Source organism: Erythrolamprus reginae, chromosome 5 (genome assembly GCF_031021105.1).
Source record: "Erythrolamprus reginae isolate rEryReg1 chromosome 5, rEryReg1.hap1, whole genome shotgun sequence".
NCBI classification, from domain to species: Eukaryota; Metazoa; Chordata; class Lepidosauria; order Squamata; family Dipsadidae; genus Erythrolamprus; species Erythrolamprus reginae.
This window is the reverse complement of record NC_091954.1, coordinates 36,692,520-36,711,347: the sequence shown is the minus strand read 5'-3', so window position 1 is coordinate 36,711,347 and position 18,828 is coordinate 36,692,520. Positions and strand designations below refer to the sequence as shown.

At 42.4% G+C, this 18,828-nt stretch overlaps 1 protein-coding gene across 2 annotated transcripts in view; it reads right to left on the bottom strand.

Moving 5' to 3' along the window:
- Window positions 1–1,074: 1,074 nt before the first annotated feature.
- MYOF (myoferlin) overlaps window positions 1,075–18,828 on the bottom strand; it is a 122,951-nt gene continuing 105,197 nt past the window's right edge. For both annotated transcript variants that reach the window (XM_070752411.1, XM_070752412.1), the window contains 9 exons: window positions 17,635–17,774; window positions 16,749–16,837; window positions 15,461–15,556; window positions 14,590–14,731; window positions 11,597–11,696; window positions 11,156–11,349; window positions 7,179–7,288; window positions 2,757–2,904; window positions 1,075–1,744 (listed from right to left, as the gene is read on the bottom strand). In XM_070752411.1, coding sequence (XP_070608512.1) covers window positions 1,703–1,744; window positions 2,757–2,904; window positions 7,179–7,288; window positions 11,156–11,349; window positions 11,597–11,696; window positions 14,590–14,731; window positions 15,461–15,556; window positions 16,749–16,837; window positions 17,635–17,774 — 1,061 coding nt within the window. In that variant the 3' untranslated portion in view covers window positions 1,075–1,702. The remainder of the gene's footprint in view (window positions 1,745–2,756; window positions 2,905–7,178; window positions 7,289–11,155; window positions 11,350–11,596; window positions 11,697–14,589; window positions 14,732–15,460; window positions 15,557–16,748; window positions 16,838–17,634; window positions 17,775–18,828) is intronic.

Genomic DNA, 18,828 nt, shown 5'->3' with positions numbered 1-18,828 from the left:
CTATTTATTTGAGTTAAGAAGTTTTGACGTTTGCGATTATGGCCATTGTCTTCATGGAGATGTTGGTATATCATGGGGATGATATGAGAGACTGTAGCAAATTTCCATTATCTATAAACCACATGAAATGCATTAAAATGCATTCATGCTTAGAATTTCTGCTTGTAAGATGAACCAAAAATGTGCGCTTGTTTAGTGACTTAGGGCCAGTCACTCACACTCAGACCAACAACCTCACAGGGTGATGGTTGCAGGTAAAATAGGAGGAATTTTATTTAGGACAGGACTGTGTACAACACATTCAGTTTTCACTTCAACTTAAACATAGAAGAAACTTTCTAAACAACCAAATCCCCCAACATTAATCTGATTAAATATGGCAACTATGTCAATACACCATTATTTTTGTCTGGGTGAAGGCAAATTTTCTCCGTTCCATTCAAACCTGGTTGGCATTAGACGTCACGGTCATGTGTGTCTATTTTAGAGGCATTTGCTTGCAAGTGCGTTGGCCGAGCTATTAAACACGTTGAGCTGGTCAGCTGTAAAACTGACAATCTGGTTTTGAGACCCAAATGCTGTGCAACAGGGTCAGCTCTGGTTACTTGCTTTAATTCCTGGCAGTTCAAAAGCATGCACGTGTGAGTAGATAAATAGGTATCACTTTGATGGAAAGGTAAAAGTATTCCATGTGCCTGGGCAAACGATCATGGAAAATGTTTTTGGACAATGCTGGCTCCCTCAGCTAAGAAAAGGAGAGGAGCACCTCTCATTCTCATTCTCTGCTGGTACAATGTGTGAAATTTATTATTCCCTTACCTGTACCAAGGTTAAGACAAATGGGACCCAAGTGTCATGGCAGTTCTGACTCTGAGACTCTGAGGAGGTTACTTTAGAAGAGGCAACCTATGATGACTTAGGGCCAGTAACTTTCTCTCTCAGCCCATGATGCCGGCAACAAGCTGGTCGATCAATTCCTGTTGCAACCAAATATTCAATACTTTGAAAAAAGCAGACTCTACAAATAAAAGCAAAACTATATTTTGCTAAGTCCAATAACCACAAAACTAAATGGAAAATTCGTTTGGCTTTATTTCACTGCTTTGTTTATAAGGCAGAACCGTAGCAAAATGAACCTTAGAGCTATTATTTTTACCTTTTATAGTATTCTATTCAAGCCACTTGTGAACCATTTTTTAGTCCTTTCTTTTGTAGGAATAAGTAGCATGTGTTTTTCTCTCTCCCATAAAGTTAAGAGGCACCATTTCAAACTGTTTCAAATAATTAAAACAAACCTTTGAAGTTTCCACTTACCTGGAAGTCAGCCCCTGTGCAACTCAAAGGGGCTTACTTGCCAGTAGAAATGTATAGAATTACAGTGTAAATAGAGTACATATTTAAAAGGAAGGTAAAACTGAAAAAAATAATAATGAACGGTATACAGTATTGAGAAAAATGTTTAAGAACAAAAAATACATATTTTATAATCGTCTATCAAAGTCATAATTCAGAAATTGTAGTCAATTTTGGCTGTTATTTCTCAAAACATCTTGGATAGCAATTGAGTTCACATAAAGGGTCTTTTTCCTGGTACAAAATTCAGGAGATCAGAGACAGATACATAATTTGAGGTGGTGGTTCAAATTGGCCCAAAAGTTGTATAACCTCGTTTCAAAATCAAGCTTCAAGAACAAAATCTTCCTTAAGCAGAGAAAGGATTCACAATCTTCATTGAAATGTAGTTCTATAAACATAAAAAGAAGCCATAATGAATTATTCACCCTTTAGACAGGCATGGTAGTTTTTAATTCACAAGCGTTCAACTAAAATCATTGCAAAACAGTGTAAAGGAAAAAAAAATGCATATGGTGTCAATCATCTCTTCATATATAGACTCTTTTTTGGCTCATAGCTTAGGTTCAAAAAGCTCTTGTTTTGGCAAGACCCTTAACTTGCTTTCAGAGCAGTGTATATAGATATTGTGGCAAGGAAGTGATCTTTAATATGATCTTGACATAGTGCTACAATTATTAGTAATTAGTTGTAATTACTGTTATAGTCTTTGACTTACGATATGACTGGTAGCTTAGTGACTGTTCATACCGATGGTTACAATAGTCTTTCCCCCCACCAAAGATACCTATAACCTGGTTCCAAAGCCCAATGACCTCCCCTCTAGATCATGTGGTTATATTTCCAGGGCCAACTGGCTTGTATTTTCGGTCATCTGCAGCTATCGTGTTTACTTTTAGTTTTCAGCAAAAACTCCCTATAGCGAACAATGGGTTCACTTAACAATCATAGGAAAAAACATTTGTAAAATTGGACCATAAATTGAGGATTATTAGTATAGTTTCACAGAATCATAGACATTCTAATTAGTCTATTTACTACAAGTTTAAATAGTCTAATTACTGTTAGCTCTAGGAAAAAAGTCTATAGCAAACCAAAAAATTTGCAGATATGTGTCCAGCAATCATTGGAAACAAGACAATTGAACAAAAGAAAAATATACTTTGAACATAAGTAAAATAATTGCCTAATTAAAGCAATAATCAATTGATTTAGATTTTAATCCATTTAACAATATTCATTTTGCTTAGTAAAATTGAAAACATTTAAGTTACCATCAATGCCTATTGAAACCAAAAAGGAATGTTTGTCTGCAGTCGTGCACAAACAGTATATGTATAACCTGATTATCAACCAAACTACAGTAATTTGAAAGTAAAAAGATCCAAACAGAAAATACATACTGGCAAGGAATATAGGAGGATTGCTAGAAATAAAAGCACAATCAGCAAGATGATGATGCCAATGAAGACCCACTTAAATCTCCGCCACACAATAAATTTCATTGTCTTGCATGGATTTGTGAACCAAAGGAAGGACGTTTCTGGTCGGCTGCGGAAGGAAAAAAAAATCCAGTTTGTGTATGGCTTTCATATAGTTGAATGTGTATGCAGGAATTGCAACTTTAAGAATCTAGTATAAATACCATGAATGCTATTACTGAACTGTTGAAGATAAGAATCCTATAGACTATTAATGGCATATAATATATAATAAGAAGCACAGGGAATCATTGCTTAATGATCCTAACAGAGATGGGAAATTCTGTCACTAAGAGAAGTAGTTGCTAAGTGGAAAATTGGGCATTCACAAATGTGCTTTCTGGCTGGAAAGAGAAAAGACCACTCAGTTTTATACCTTTGGCTTTTGTTCGCCTCCCAGCCATTCCTCTGCTATTTGGAATGTTCAAGTGCCAGTTTATTGCCTTGTACACATTGAAAGCAATGCAGTGACACCTCCCCCTTGCCTTTGGGCACAGCCCCCAGCGATCACAGGGTCGGCCTTCTCCTGGTCCTGTTGGCTATGCAATGTTGGTAGGCGGGACCACCTAGGAGTTCCTTCTCTGTGGTGGCACTGGCTCTCTGGAACCATCTACTTCCTGAGATCCATACTGCCCCCTACTGGCCTTCCGGAAAGCCAGAAAGCCTTAAAGACCTGGCTCTGCCGAAAGCCTGGGGCCGTTGATCGGGTGGTTTATCTCCTAGATCCGGCCACAGAAGGGATGTATGATTTTACTAATGTGGGCTTTAAATTGTTTTTGATGTTTAGTTTTCTTGTGTGCCACTCAGAGTCCTTCGGGAATTGGGCATCTTATAAATGATAGATAGATAGATAGATAGATAGATAGATAGATAGATAGATAGATAGATAGATATTTTTATTATTTATTTTATTTATTATTTAGATTTGTATGCCGCCCCTCTCCGCAGACTTGGGGCGGCTCACAACAAAGTGAAAACAATTTACAACAAATCTAAATTACAGTTTAAAAATATTTTAAAAACCCCATTTTCTAAACAAACATACATACAGACATACCATTCATAAATTGTATATGCCCGGGGGAGATGTCTCAGTTCCCCCATGCCTGACGACAAAGGTGGGTCTTAAGGAGCTTACGAAAGGCAAGGAGAGTAGGGGCAGTTCTAATCTCCAGGGGGAGTTGGTTCCAGAGGGTCGGGGCCGCCACAGAGAAGGCTCTTCCCCTGGGGCCCGCCAACTGACATTGTTTAGTTGACGGGATCTGGAGAAGGCCCACTCTGTGGGACCTAATCGGTCGCTGGGATTCGTGCGGCAGCAGACGGTCTTGGAGATATTCTGGTCCTGTGCCATGAAGGGCTTTAAAGGTCATAACCAACACTTTGAATTGTGACCGGAAATTGATCGGCAACCAATGCAGACTGCGGAGTGTTGGTGAAACATGGGCATACTTAGGTAAGCCCATGACTGCTCTCGCAGCTGCATTCTGCACGATCTGGAGTTTCCGAACACTTTTCAAAGGTAGCCCCATGTAGAGAGCATTACAGTAGTCGAACCTCGAGGTGATGAGGGCATGAGTGACTGTGAGCAGTGAGTCCCGGTCCAGATAGGGCCGCAACTGGTGCACCAGGCGAACCTGGGCAAACGCCCCCCTCGCCACAGCTGAAAGATGGTTCTCTAATGTGAGCTGTGGATCAAGGAGGACGCCCAAGTTGCGGAGCCTCTCCGAGGGGGTCAATAATTCCCCCCCCCCAGGGTAATGGAAGGACACATGGAATTGTCCTTGGGAGGCAAAACCCACAGCCACTCCATCTTATCCGGGTTGAGTTTGAGTCTGTTGACACCCATCCAGGTCCCAACAGCCTCCAGACACCGGCACATCACTTCCACTGCTTCGTTGACTGGACATGGGGTGGAGATGTAAAGCTGGGTATCATCAGCGTACTGATGATACCTCACCCCATGCCCTTGAATGATCTCACCCAGCGGTTTCATGTAGATATTAAATAGCAGGGGGGAGAGGACCGACCCCTGAGGCACCCCACAAGGGAGAGACCTCGGGGTCGACCTCTGGCCCCCCACTAACACTGACTGCGACCGACCGGAGAGGTAGGAGGAGAACCACTGGAGAACAGTGCCTCCCACCCCCAACCCCTCCAGCCGGTGTAGAAGGATACCATGGTCGATGGTATCGAAAGCCGCTGAGAGGTCAAGAAGCACCAGGACAGAGGATAAACCCCTGTCCTGGGCCCGCCAGAGATCATCCATCAACACGGCCAAAGCAGTTTCCGTGCTGTAACCGGGCCTGAAACCCGACTGCTGGGGACCTAGATAATCTGCTTCTTCCAAGGACCGTTGGAGCTGGAGTGCCACCACCTTCTCAACAACCTTCCCCATAAAGGGAAGGTTGGAGACTGGATGGTAGTTATTGAGTACGGCTGGGTCCAGGGAAGGCTTCTTGAGGAGGGGGCGCACGAGCGCCTCTTTATAGGAAGATGGAAAGGATCCCCTCCCTAAGGAAGCGTTGACAATCTCCTGGACCCAGCTCCGTGTCACCTCCCTGCTGCCCGAAACCAGCCAGGAGGGACACGGATCCAGTAAACAGGTGGCGGAACTCACAGCTCCAATGGCCTTGTCCAATTCATTAGATAGATAGATAGATAGATAGATAGATAGATAGATAGATAGATAGATAGATAGATAGATACTATGCAAAGAATTTATAGTATTCTTGAAATCCCCTTTTCTCCAATCTCTCCACTCTGTGCATGGGTGTATGGGAGAGAGAAAAGCAAGTGGTACCTATAGATAATCTCTTTTTCGCCTGACCTTTTCTTGCTACTGGTGTGATCACATTATTCTCAGTATATAGAAAAGCAAACAGATTATCTTATTGAATTATCTCTCTCCAATCCCTCTCTTAGCAGGTGGTTTGAGGGATCAGGCAAATGAGAGACTATCTGGAGAAACTGTTTCTTTCCTCCCCAGAAAGAAATTTTAAGAGAGTAAGTTGTTTGCGTAGGATGCATTGGGTTGCATTACATCTGATGCTCAAAAGAGCAATCAGCTTACTCTCTTACAATCCCCTCCTCTTCAATCTCTCTGCTCTGTAAGGTGAGGGTGGGGAGAGAAAGAGGTCAGACACAGGACAACATGTACTGACTACAATGGCAATTATCTGAATAATGGACCCTACAAAGTCATAAATGGTCATAAATGGGCTGTAAAGTTATTTTTTCAGTACCATTATAACTTCAAAGGGTCACTGAATGAATGATCAGTAAGTGAGAACTACTGCATTTTTGTGCAAACATTCAACTTTTCCATTTTCTCTGCCTAAAAATGGTGTTTATTTTCCCCCCACTCATCTCTAAATATCCACTGCTGTTTCTATTACAGTTCTCAAAACTAAGGTTTGCACAATAATACGATTGGCACAAATTAGCTTGCTCCTAAGCTTCAGACATATCTGTCTTGAAGAAAAGACTGATGGTTGGAGGAGTAAGAGCTGCAGGAAATGATCAAATGATCATTTCAGTGTAATTTTCCAAGTTACGGACGAGAAGTTGTACAATAATATAAAATGAATTCTAATTCTTTATCAAAGTCAAACGTTAAGGCTAAACTATGCATTAAAGCAAAGGCTAAGAGACAACTAATGTGTTCATGTGTTTTCAAAATTCTTGTTTCAAACCTTTAAGTTTTCATAGACTTGACATTGTCAAGGTATTCCCAATACAGTGGAACCTCTACTTAAGAATGACTCTACTTAAGAACTTTTCTAGATAAGAATCGGGTGTTCAAGATTTTTTTGCCTCTTCTTAAGAACCATTTTCTACTTAAGAATCTGAGCCCGGAAAAATTTCCCAGGAAATTTGAGAGTGGCATGAAGGCCCGGCCAGTTTCCTGCCATTCCCCCTTTAATCCCGGCCATCTCAGGCTTTTCTGGGCTGCCAGAGGAGCCTTTCAGTGGCGCTTAAGGAGGCTTTGGCAGCCCAGAGCAAATGGAGCGTTTTCCTTTCTCTGGGCGCTTGAAGAGGGAATAAACCTCTGCCAGCACCCAGATAAAAGAAATACTCCCTTCAGTCTGGGCAGCGACTGTCTTCCTCCTCCTCCTCCCACCCAAATTCCGAGCTTTTTTTTCTTTCCTAATGGGTTTGCAGAGGCCTTTGTGCTTTTACATTGATTCCTATGGGAAAAATTGCTTTTACTTACAAACTTTTCTACTTAAGAACCTGGTCACGGAACGAATTAAGTTCTCAAGTAGAGATACCAGTGTACTTTAAACCCTCATATAAACATTTTGGGAAGCCAATTTAAAATTTAAAAAGTGGAAAATATCATACTTTGGCATGTCTAATTTAGGGTTCATATTAGGTTCATCTCTTCCTTTACCAGCCGGTCGTTCTTCAATGTCTTTTTCACCAAGGACTTCCAGAGTCATTTCAACTTTACCCTTTAAATAAATAAAAATATTATCAAGAACATTTTTAGTGCTGCAGCTTAATGATGTTTTACTCATGATTTAATCTAATTTAATTTATTCGACTTCTATGCTACCCAATCTCGTAGGAGTCAGGGTGGCTTGCAACAATCAAAACAATACAGTAATACAATAATAAAAAGAAGTCAAATATTAATAATAGTGATGATGTTCAATGATACATGAACACATTTCAAGATAATAATAATAATAATAATAATAATAATAATAATTATTATTATTATTATTATTATTTATTAGATTTGTATGCCGCCCCTCTCCGAAGACTCGGGGCGGCTCACAACAACGATAAAAACAATATTATAATGGCACAAATCTAATATTAAAAAAACCTAAAAACCCTATCATAATTAAAAACCAAACAGCACATACATACCAAACATAAATTATAATAAGCCTGGGGGAAAGGTGTCTCAAATCCCCCATGCCTGGCGGTATAGGTGGGTGTTAAGTAGGTTACGGAAGACAAGGAGGAGGGTGGGAGCAGTTCTAATCTCCGGGGGGAGTTGATTGCAGAGGGCCGGGGCCGCCACAGAGAAGGCCCGCCAGACGACATTGTTTAGTCGATGGGACCCGGAGAAGGCCAACTCTGTGGGACCTTATCAACCGCTGGGATTTGTGCAGTAGCAGGCGGTTCCGGAGGTACTCTGGTCCAATGCCATGTAGAGCTTTAAAGGTCATGACCAACACTTTGAATTGTGACCGGAAACTGATCGGCAGCCAATGCAGGCCACGGAGTGTTGTAGATATGTGGGCGAATCTGGGAAGCCCCACGATGGCTCTCGCGGCCGCATTCTGCACGATCTGAAGTTTCTGAACACTTTTCAAAGGTAGCCCCATGTAGAGAGCGCTGCAGTAATCAAACCTCGAGGTGATAAGGGCATGAGTGACTGTGAGCAATGACTCACTGTCCAAATAGGGCGGCAACTGATGCACCAGGCGAACCTGGGCAAACGCCCTCCTTGCCACAGCCGAAAGATGAGGTTCCAATGTCAGCTGTGGATCGAGGAGGACGGCCAAGTTGTGCACCCTCTCTGAGGGGGTCAATAGTTCCCCCCCCCAGGGTAATGGACGGACAGATGGAATTGTCCTTGGGAGGCAATACCCACAGCCACTCCGTCTTGTCTGGGTTGAGTTTGAGTTTGTTGACACCCATCCAGTCCCCAACAGCTTCCGGGCACCGGCACATCACTTCCACTGCTTCGTTGACTGGACATGGGGTGGAGATGTAAAGCTGGGTATCATCCGCATATTGATGATACCTCACCCCATGCCCTTGGATGATCTCACCCAGCGGTTTCATGTAGATATTAAATAGCAGGGGGGAGAGGACCGACCCCTGAGGCACCCCACAAGGGAGAAACTAGAGGTCGACCTCTGACCCCCCACTAATACCGACTGCGACCGACCAGAGAGATAGGAGGAGAACCACTGGAGAACAGTGCCTCCCACTCCCAACCCCACCAGTCAGTGCAGAAGGATACCATGGTCGATGGTATCGAAAGCCTCTGAGAGGTCAAGAAGCACCAGGACAGAGGATAAGCCCCTGTCCCGGGCCTGCCAGAGATCATCCATCAACGTGACCAAAGCAGTTTCCGTGCTGTAACCGGGCCTGAAACCCAACTGTTGAGGCCCTAGATAATCGGCTTCTTCCAAGGACCGCTGGAGTTGGAGCGCCACCACCTTCTCAACAACCTTCCGCATAAAGGGAAGGTTGGAGACTGGATGGTAGTTATTAAGCACGGCTGGGTCCAGGGAAGGCTTCTTGAGGAGGGGGCGCACAAGTGCCTCCTTATAAGGAGCCGGGAAGGACCCCCACCCCAAGGAGGCGGTGACAATCTCCTGGACCCAGCTCCGTGTCACCTCTCGACTGGCCGAAACCAACTAAGAGGGACACGGATCCAGTAAACAGGTAGCAGAACTCACAGCTCCAATGGCCTTGTCCACTTCATCAGGTGTCACCAAGTCAAACTCCTCCCAGACAGATGGACAAAGACATTTAGTCTCAGTCGCCTCGACTGACTCATTGTCAGCCGATACTGCTATGCAATTGGAGTCGAGTTCCGCTCGGATCCGAGTGACTTTATCAGCGAAAAATGAGTTAAATTCTTCGGCACTGCCCTGCAAGGGTTCCCCAACTCCCCCCTGATTTAGAAGGGAGCGGGTCACCCTAAACAGAGCAGCCGGGCGGGATTCCGCTGATGCAATCAAGGCGGCATGGTATGCGCATCTTGCTGCCTTGAGCGCCACTTTGTAAGTCTTAATAAAAGCTCTTACAAGTGTTCGACGGATTCGGACTTACTCTTCCTCCATCACTTCTCTAGACGTCTCTTCTGGCGTTTCAACTCCTGGAGCTCCTCATTGAACCATGGGGCTCTACGGGGTCTAGTGCCACAGAGAGGTCGCAGTGGCGCAATTCGGTCAAGAGCCTCTGCTGCAGCCTTGTTCCAGGCCTCAGCAAGAGACTCTGCCGAGCTGTGGACGAGCGAATCTGGTAAAACCCCAAGCGCCTTCTGAAAGCCCTCAGGGTTCATCAGGCATCTGGGATGTAATTTAGTGCAAAGTGTTTCAACTTCAGCAGCTTTAAAATGTGTCCCTCCCCCAAAAAAGAATTCCCAGCCAGATTCTCCCCAGGAAAACCCCCCAACCCACGAAGCAAAAATCACAGCCAGATTTTGTGAGTGTGGCCTAAGGCAGTGTTTCCCAACCTTGGCAACTTGAAGATATTTGGACTTCAACACCCAGAATTCCCCAGCCAGCGGATGTAGAACTGTAGAACTCTCATTTACTTAATTACTTACTTATTAAATATTGTGTGCAGTACTCCCCTTCAAAAAACAATTTATATCTTTTGTGAGGAAGAAGGGTAGTTAAAGTTTGAGAAGCAAAATGAAAGGGTCCAGGACAACGCTTCGCAGTCGTCTCACCATGGTTGATTCACCTCAGCCAACTCACTGCAGCCAAATCGCCATGGAACAACTTGCCGTAGGACAATTCAATGTGGGATAACTCAACAGAGAAACAAGTGAATTGTAGCAGCAGTCAATGAAGGGCTGCAAAAAATGTTACTACTACACTGTGGGTGTACCTTATTGTGTGGGTGTGGCTTGCCGGCCATGTGACCAGGTTTACTCACAAAGATAAGTTTTCAAATAGGTGCTTGGACACTTTTTCAGTTGATTAAATCACATTATTTGAATGGCTATCAAAAAGGACAAATGATAGACAGCATTATTTGTTGAGGAGCTCAGTAACATTTTAAGATTTCGTACTGAACCCACAAGGTTCAGTATAATAACAGATTAGACAAGTAGCTCAATTTTCTTTCATCGTTATAAAAATTCAGTTCTAGATAATGATTAAAAGGATTAAAGTGTTTATGGGTAAAAACATACAATTTAATTATTTCCTATTTTAAAAGTAATTAAGGATCATACTAAGATACTAGAGAAGGCAGGACAATAAAAAAATCTATTAATTATTCAATAAATAGTGCACAAACATACTACCCCTATTGCATGTCGTCGTCTCCCGCTGGGGGCAGCAGCCCGTGACTGGCAGCAGTCCTTGTCTTGCTTTAGGTTTCAACCCAAGAACTTCTAACTTGAGAAGGCTCACACCTAAAGCAAGACAAGGCCTGCTGCAAATCAATTGTCCATCTCTTGAGGGAGAAGTGAATTATCCCATGGTGGGTTGACCACGGTAAGTTGTCTTGTGGTGTACTAACCATGGCAAGTCAGCTGAGGTGAGTTGACCATGGCAATTCCTCCCATTCCGAAACTGAAACCGAAGGTTTAAGGAGTATTAACAGAACCTTACAGCCAAAACACGGGAGCCATCTTTTTCGACGAAGCACGGCCACCATCCCCTCATGGATTTTTGTTCAAAGAGTGAAGCAATCTTAACATTCTTCATCACGTTCATTGGCTTGTGCTCCGGAATCATGTCTAAACTGCACTTTTGTGAAACCTTTGCTGGCACCACTGTGTTGTGCAAATCAAGTTCCACAAAACCTGAAGAAAAAGCAAAGTAGAATGGAATGGAATAGAAGTCTTTATTGGCCAAGTGTGTTTGGACACACAAGGAATTTATCTTTGGTGCATATGCTCTCAGGGGCCATTTGAGAGCATTTCACCAAGGCAGCCTTCATTGGCGCCCTCTTGATGACAGAAAAAGAGAACATCACTATTATCTCAATATATTTTGGCACAGAGAACTTCAGGGCATAATTTTCTCTATCCTAAAATAGTTTATACATACCCAGATAATCATCCAAAGAAAATTTATCATTATCCCATATCTGAATAAGCAGCTTGGGCGGAATTCTGAATTCGGTATTGTCAAGACTCCAGAAGTGTTCCTAGGAGACAGAATCAGAACAGAGTTTCATTGTACGAGGTGCAATGACAATAAAGTAAAGTAAACTAAGCAAGGAATTTATAATGAATTTCCCTCATCATCTTTTGCTGAGGGAAAAGATGACGAGGGAGTGCTCTTAGCATCACACACCTACCACTTTCTATCAGCAACATTTCAGTTCTGCCTGAAGAAAATCTAGAGATCAATTTAGCTTCAGTGTTTTGTAATTCAAGGTAATGTGTACATTAGAAGCCAATGATACTATGGCCACTGAAAGCTGGTTAAACACTTCATATTGAAAGGAATATACACATAAATTATATTCAGTTAATCTTGTACAAAAAATCTTTGGAAACTTAATGTTGGGAACTTGAGACAACGCTACATGATCCTGGAAAAGTTAGATCTATTTTTAGGAGTTGCAGATAGGTGCCTCATGTCTGTGACTCTTTTTGCCTTCTAATTTAAGTGTGGAACTGCCCACTGTAAGGGATTAGTAGCAATTCCGTGAATTGTGTTTGGTAAATCACTAACTGTCTTGTGTTGAACTGTGTTAAGATTTCAGCACACTACGTGGTCCATATCTAGTGCATCAGTTAATATGCCACATTTGGCAAAATAATGCAAAACAAAATAAGAATTCGGAGGAGGGGTCTTTCCTGTGACAACCCCCAACCCCAATCTTTATAGCTCTTGAAATGATTTCGAAGGCTCAATTGTTCTGACTCATTTAAAAATCTTTGATTGTATTTTACTCAGTCTTTTTATTTTGAACTGAATGTATAGTTTTTCATTGTCCTCAATATCTGATGATGTGTTTTGCATCCCTAAATTTCAATTTTTTTGTGAAAATTTTTGCCTCAAAAAATGAACTTTCCTTTCATTACAGTGGTGGGCTGCTAGCCGGTACGCCTAATTGGGTTCGTCTCCGCGGCTCTGGAGGTACCGTGAGTTCGAGCAGAATTATGCCTCTGCGCCCGTGCAGGTAGCAAACTCGTGCACGAAGACGTAGATGCGTCTGTGTTCTGGCAAGATTTTTTGCTTCCATGCATGCATCTCCATGCATGAGTTTGCTATCTGCACAGGTGCAGAAGCATAATTCCACTTGAACTCATGGCACCTCCAGAGCTGTGGACACGAACCCAATTAGGCATACTGGCTAGCAACCCACCACTGTTCTATTGTCATTGCTACAGTAAAAAAGGAAAGGAAATTGTTTTTACAGATACAGAAATAAATATTAGCTAGCATGGTGCCCTGCTGTCCCACCCGTGATGGCAGAGGAGGCATCCTGCAGAGCCCATTGGCCCGCTTATTGTAGTGGGTAGAGTCCAAGAGAAGGTCCTTCTCTGACATTCATTCATTCATTCATCCGCTCTGAGTCCTTGGTGAGGGGCGGCATATAAATCGAAATAATAATAATAATAATAATAATAATAATAATAATAATAATAATAACAACAACAACAATAATAATAATTCGATTTTTATGCCGCCCTTCTCCTTAGACTCAGGGCGGCTTACAACATGTTAGCAATAGCACTTTTTAACAGAGCCAGCATATTGCCCCCACAATCTGGGTCCTCATTTTATCCACCTCATAAGGATGGAAGGCTGAGTCAACCTTGAGCTGGCGATGAGATTTGAACCACTGACCTACAGATCTACAGTCAGCTTCAGTGGCCTGCAGTACAGCACTCTACCTGCTGTGCCACTCCAGCTCTATTCCGCCTGCCCTGCAGAATATCCTACCCCACCTCCCATTGTGAGGTCAGCCTCAACACACACACACCCCTGCCCTTCCGCAAAAGTCTAAAAACCTGGCTCTTCTAGCTAGTTTGGGGCTCCAAGATCAAGTGGCTGATAAACAATAGATCTCAACCCTTCCCCCTTCCTTCCCCCCACCCCAAGGCCTCCTCATCTTTAAATGGATTGTAGTGTTTAGATTGTTTTAACTTATTTATGTTTTTAGTGTGTATAGATATATACATATCTTTTACGACCGTAAGCCACTCTGAGTTACCTTGTGGTAAAATGGGCGGACAATTTTTTAAAAATAAATAAATAAGGTGGAATGGGTGTGTGCTGCAATCATAGGAAAGACTGCCCACTGACAGGCATAATCACTCTTAAAGTGCCTTGTTTTATACTACATGACAAGCATATTTGACTGTTGTTGTTTTAAGTGAAAAATGGGCATGAAAGGTGAAAACCTTTAGTGAAAAAACAGCAAAGGGAAAAAATTATGCTCCTTTCTTTTCTATTTCTATTCAAAATTACCCTTCCCATGCACCTTGGGTTTCAAATTCGATTTCTTTGAGGGCCACATCAGGGTTGTGTTTGATGTTGGGGGGGGGGATCCTGAGGGGGCAGGTTGGATGTGGCCAACTCAATGTCACTCATGGCGGGGGCACCTTTGCTGGCCTGAGCGTTCTGCCAGTGAAAGCAGGCTTCAGAGCTCCGTTTCCAGCTGTGTTGGCCTCCTGTAATCCTCTGCCAGGGGAAACAGAGCCCAGGAGGGTACTATGTGGCCATCCTGAGCTCCTTTTTTGCTGGTAGAGGCGGCATGGGCTGGTCCTTCACTGTTTCCAAGGCAGCCCCACAGGCCAGATCTAAGCAGCCCATGGGTTTGATCTGGCTCCTGGGCCCTGAGTTTATATCATCTCCTTAGTCTTCCTTCCTTAGGGGAAAATATGAAGTTAGAATTCTTTTCTTCTATGAATGAAGAAGTGGTTGAGAAAGCCAGACAAAGCAGGACAAGCTAAAAGTCTCTCGTGGTTCTTCCTACAGTTTTGTGTGCAATGATTTTTCACAGTTTCATTAAAACAAATACAAGTCTAGATGCTCATTCTCACGCGCATTAGTGATGGCAGAGCTGTGCTTCGAGTCTATACCTTTTTGGAAACTGTACAAAGTTGCTCCGCTGGAAAATAATCAAAAGGAAAAATAAATCTCCAGTTGAAATTCCCTTCCCCATCAAGGGACCTATAATGGACATCCGTTTTCTGTTTGTGCTCTTCGTGGCCAGGCATCCATCTGAAAGGAAGAAGCAAACAGATTGGGACTGATCAACTGAGTGTTTTTCAACTTTGGCAACTTTAAGATATGTAGATTTCAACTCCCAGTTCTCCATCCTGGTGGGGGAAATGGGAGCTGAAGTTTATACATCTGAAAGTTGTCAAGATTAATGGACTCATCTTTCTAACCTAAGAGCACAGTACAACCTTGCATCCAAATGTGTGGTTTTGAATATGGACCAAATGATGGAATGTGCATATTGCATGATTATTCAGTTCCAACACTTCTTTTTTTATTTTTTTAAAAGAAAATATAATCTTTATTGAAGATAAGTAGGGGAGAGGATACATAAAGCAAAAGAACTATGCAAATATTGGTACAAATGTATATGAGTTTTGAGTATACGGTAATAAATCAAAACACACATATATATAAAAGGAAAGAAAGCTAAAGAGAGAAAAGGAGAAAGAAAAAAAAAAGAAAAGGAAAGAGAAAGAAGGGAAAAAATTAAAAAAGAAAGAATAAAAGAAGAGGTAAATTCACATTTATAAATTTATCAGATGTCGTAAATAGTGTCAACTTATCTGTTGACCCGATTACAGCTTGGACCAAATATGGACCAAATGATGGAATATAAATATTGCATGATTATTCAATTCCAATATGTCTAACTGATTGCAGGGTAAAGTCTGCAACAGTGAACAATGCTTTCCTATTTTCTGCACGTTCTGCTAAAGTCATTGTTACCCTTTTACGTAGATGTCACTCATTTCTTCTCCTGTGATGCTTTTCTCATCCAGGATGACATCCTTCGTGTTCCAAATTATCACCCGTAGTTCATACCTGCAATGTAAGTCGTAAGAAAGAATAAAGTGGTACAGCTTAAAGCTCTTGCAGAACATACAGAACAATTACAACTCGGACCACATGTTTTCTGAACAGTTTTTATCTCAGAGCTATAATTGCACTTAACAATAAACTAAAGGGTCACAATCAGTGAACTGTTGGACAGTATTATTTCATCTGTTGTGTGGATGTTTGGGTGGTTCAGGGTGGGGAATTTGTGGCGAGTGGGGCATGTTTTTGGATTGTTATGTGTGTTGGGTCTGGACTTTACGTGTTAAATGAATTTCTTGTATGGGTATATGGTGTATATACACTGCTCAAAAAAATAAAGGGAACACTCAAAGAAGACATCCTAGGTCTGAATGAATGGAATATTCTCATTGAATACTTTGTTCTGTACAAAGTTGAATGTGCTGACAACATGTGAAATTTATTGTCGATTCAGTGTTGCTTCCTAAGTGGACAGTTTGATTTCACAGAATTTTGATTTACTTGGAGTTATATTGTGTTGTTGTGCACTGGCTGGTTGTATTGTGTTGTTGTGCACTGGCTGGTTGTATTGTGTTGTTGTGCACTAGCTGGTTGTATTGTGTTGTTGTGCATTGGCTGGTTGTATTGTGTTGTTGTGCACTGGCTACCGATCAGTTTTCAGTCACAATTAAAAGTGTTGATTATGACCTATAAAGTGCTACATGACATCGGACCAGAATACCTCCGGTACCGTCTTTTGCCGCACGAATCCCAGTGTCCGATTAGGTCCCACAGAGTTGGCCTTCTCCAGGTCCCGTCGACTAAGCAATGTTGTCTGGCGGAGCCCAAGGGAAGAGCCTTCTCTGTGGCGGTCCTGGCCCTCTGGAACTCCCCCTGGAGATCAGAACCGCCCCCACCCTACTTGCCTTTCGTAAGTTGTTGAAAACTCATCTTTGCCGCCAGGCATGGGGAAATTGACACCTCCCCTAACTACTGTTTTATGTATGGTTTGATTGGGTTATGTGATTATTTTATTAATAAGGGTTTTTAAATTGTGTTTTTAGATATTGGATTTGTACATTGTTTTATTGTTGACAAGGGGCAACAGAAGAGAACAGAATGCAAGGCAAACTTTTCATTCATCTTGAAAGGATTTGAAAGGATCAATATTTCTGGGCCATGAAATAGCATGCTATAAACTTCAGCCAAGCTTACTCACTTTTTAGCCTTGCGAGGGGTGATGTTAAAAGGAGGACCTGGTGGGCCCAAACTTTTGGCAAAAATATCCACCCACATTTGAAGCTTCCCCTGTATCGATAAAATAATGATCATGTCAGGTTTTATTTTAAATAAAGAAAAAGGAAAAACAGGAAAACCATCTCTTAACTTATCCGTATTCTAGTCCCAAAGGTGCTTTGTCAGGAGGCAACTGGACCTGGGGGTTTATCTGTGTCCTCAGGGCCATCTGAGCAGTGCTAACATAGTCCACAATCCCTCTGGGAATCCATTCATACTCCTACACCATTCGAAGGGCATTCATCCCAAATTGCATAGCTAAAAGACTTTAGCTAAACCTCCAAGTGTTTCAACAACTCTCTAAAACAAGGGTGTCAAGCTCAATTCCTATGGGCCGAATCCGACCCACGGGGTGCTTACATTTGGAGCACAGGGCCGCCTGGAAATAGCAATGGACTGGTCTGCGATGCCTCTGGTTGCCAAAATGGGGCATGTGTGGAGGGAGGAGGGGTGTTGGCCAGCAAAGTGCTGCAGGAGCCTGTCCAGGCCGAAAACCAGCCATGTAGTTGTAGTTCTCCGTGAGCCAGCCCCCTCCCCCCATCTGGCCCACAGAGGAGAACTACAGTGCTGATCCAGCCCTTGAAGAAATCCAGTTTTTACACCTCTGCTCAAAAAGGATGCAAATAAGCAGCTATCTGTGAGGGGTATAAATCCTTCCATTCCCCACCATCCAGTCAGAGCTGAAGAAGCTTCTTGGATGAGAAGTGAAAGATCTTCAAAGAAAAAAGTAAGTCCAGTTGGGACAACCATGAGTGCTTGACTCAGAATCTCCATAGACTATCAATATTCTAATTTGATGTTGGCAATACCTGAGAAAGGTTGGGTTGGAAAGTACTGTACAGGGTTCTGGTTTCCACATGCTCAGGCACCAAGCCCTGAGTTCTGAGAATGTGAAGAGCCAGCCTTTCTTCTCCAGGTCCCAGATGCTCGTGCAATATTTTGTTTATCTCTGTAATTAAGTGAAAGAAACAATGAAACTCACACGAAACTCACCACAGAGCATTGAATGTAGACATGCCTATCTGCTGGCAACCTTTCTAAATAGACCAGACAGGAAACATGATCAGGTGAGCTAATTCTACTTTCTTGCAAGTGAACATTTACAGAATCTTGCAAGTCTGAAAGTACAAATGTCCTGCTATTTCCTTAAATGCCTGGAAAGCTAGGCAGAGTTTCTTCTGAGTCTCTTTCTCCACCCATTATACAGCTGTGGGCTACGCTCTCTCTTATTTGCCATTCCCCTGTAATCCTTTCCTTGCTCTGTCTCTCAAGGTCTTTCTCACATACCTTTACATCTACATGTTGTGCTTTAAATCTAAACTATATGGGATTCAGATTTTTGACACACTTTGTATAAATCCTTGCCTTCCATTAGAGTCTTAAGACTCACCTATGTCGCCAGGCTTGGGGCAATTAGGTCTCAGCCCCCTGACAACGAAATGAGATATACGTTGTATGATTGAACTGGTATGATTGTTTTTAAATATTAGATTTTTAGATTGTAATTTTAAATTTAATTAGATTTGCCATTGCACTGTATTGTTATATTATATGCTGTTAGCCGCCCTGAGTCCTCGGAGAAGGGCGTCATACAAATCTAATAAATAAATAAATAAATAATACCAATAAAGGAAAACATCTGCAGCTCAGGGTTGAAATGTAGGGTCTCTGAGTTTGCTTGTTTTCTTCCAGACATTTCATTAGTCAAACTAAAATCATCAATGTGTGGTTTGCTGTTTGCTGTGGTTCCCAAACTTTTTCAGTCCACTGCCCCCTTATATTACAAACTCATTATCACCACCCCAACCCCACCCCTCAGGTGGGCGTGGCTTGGTGGTCAAATGATGGGCGGGGGGGGGGGGCATGGCCAACCTTGGCAGTTTCTTGATTGAAGTATATATTTACATTTTTTATCAGGATATCACTTCTGTATGTTGTGCTTGTGATGAAAAAAAAATGAAACTTTGACTTTGGTTATGGGACCACTTCACTTAATACCCAAG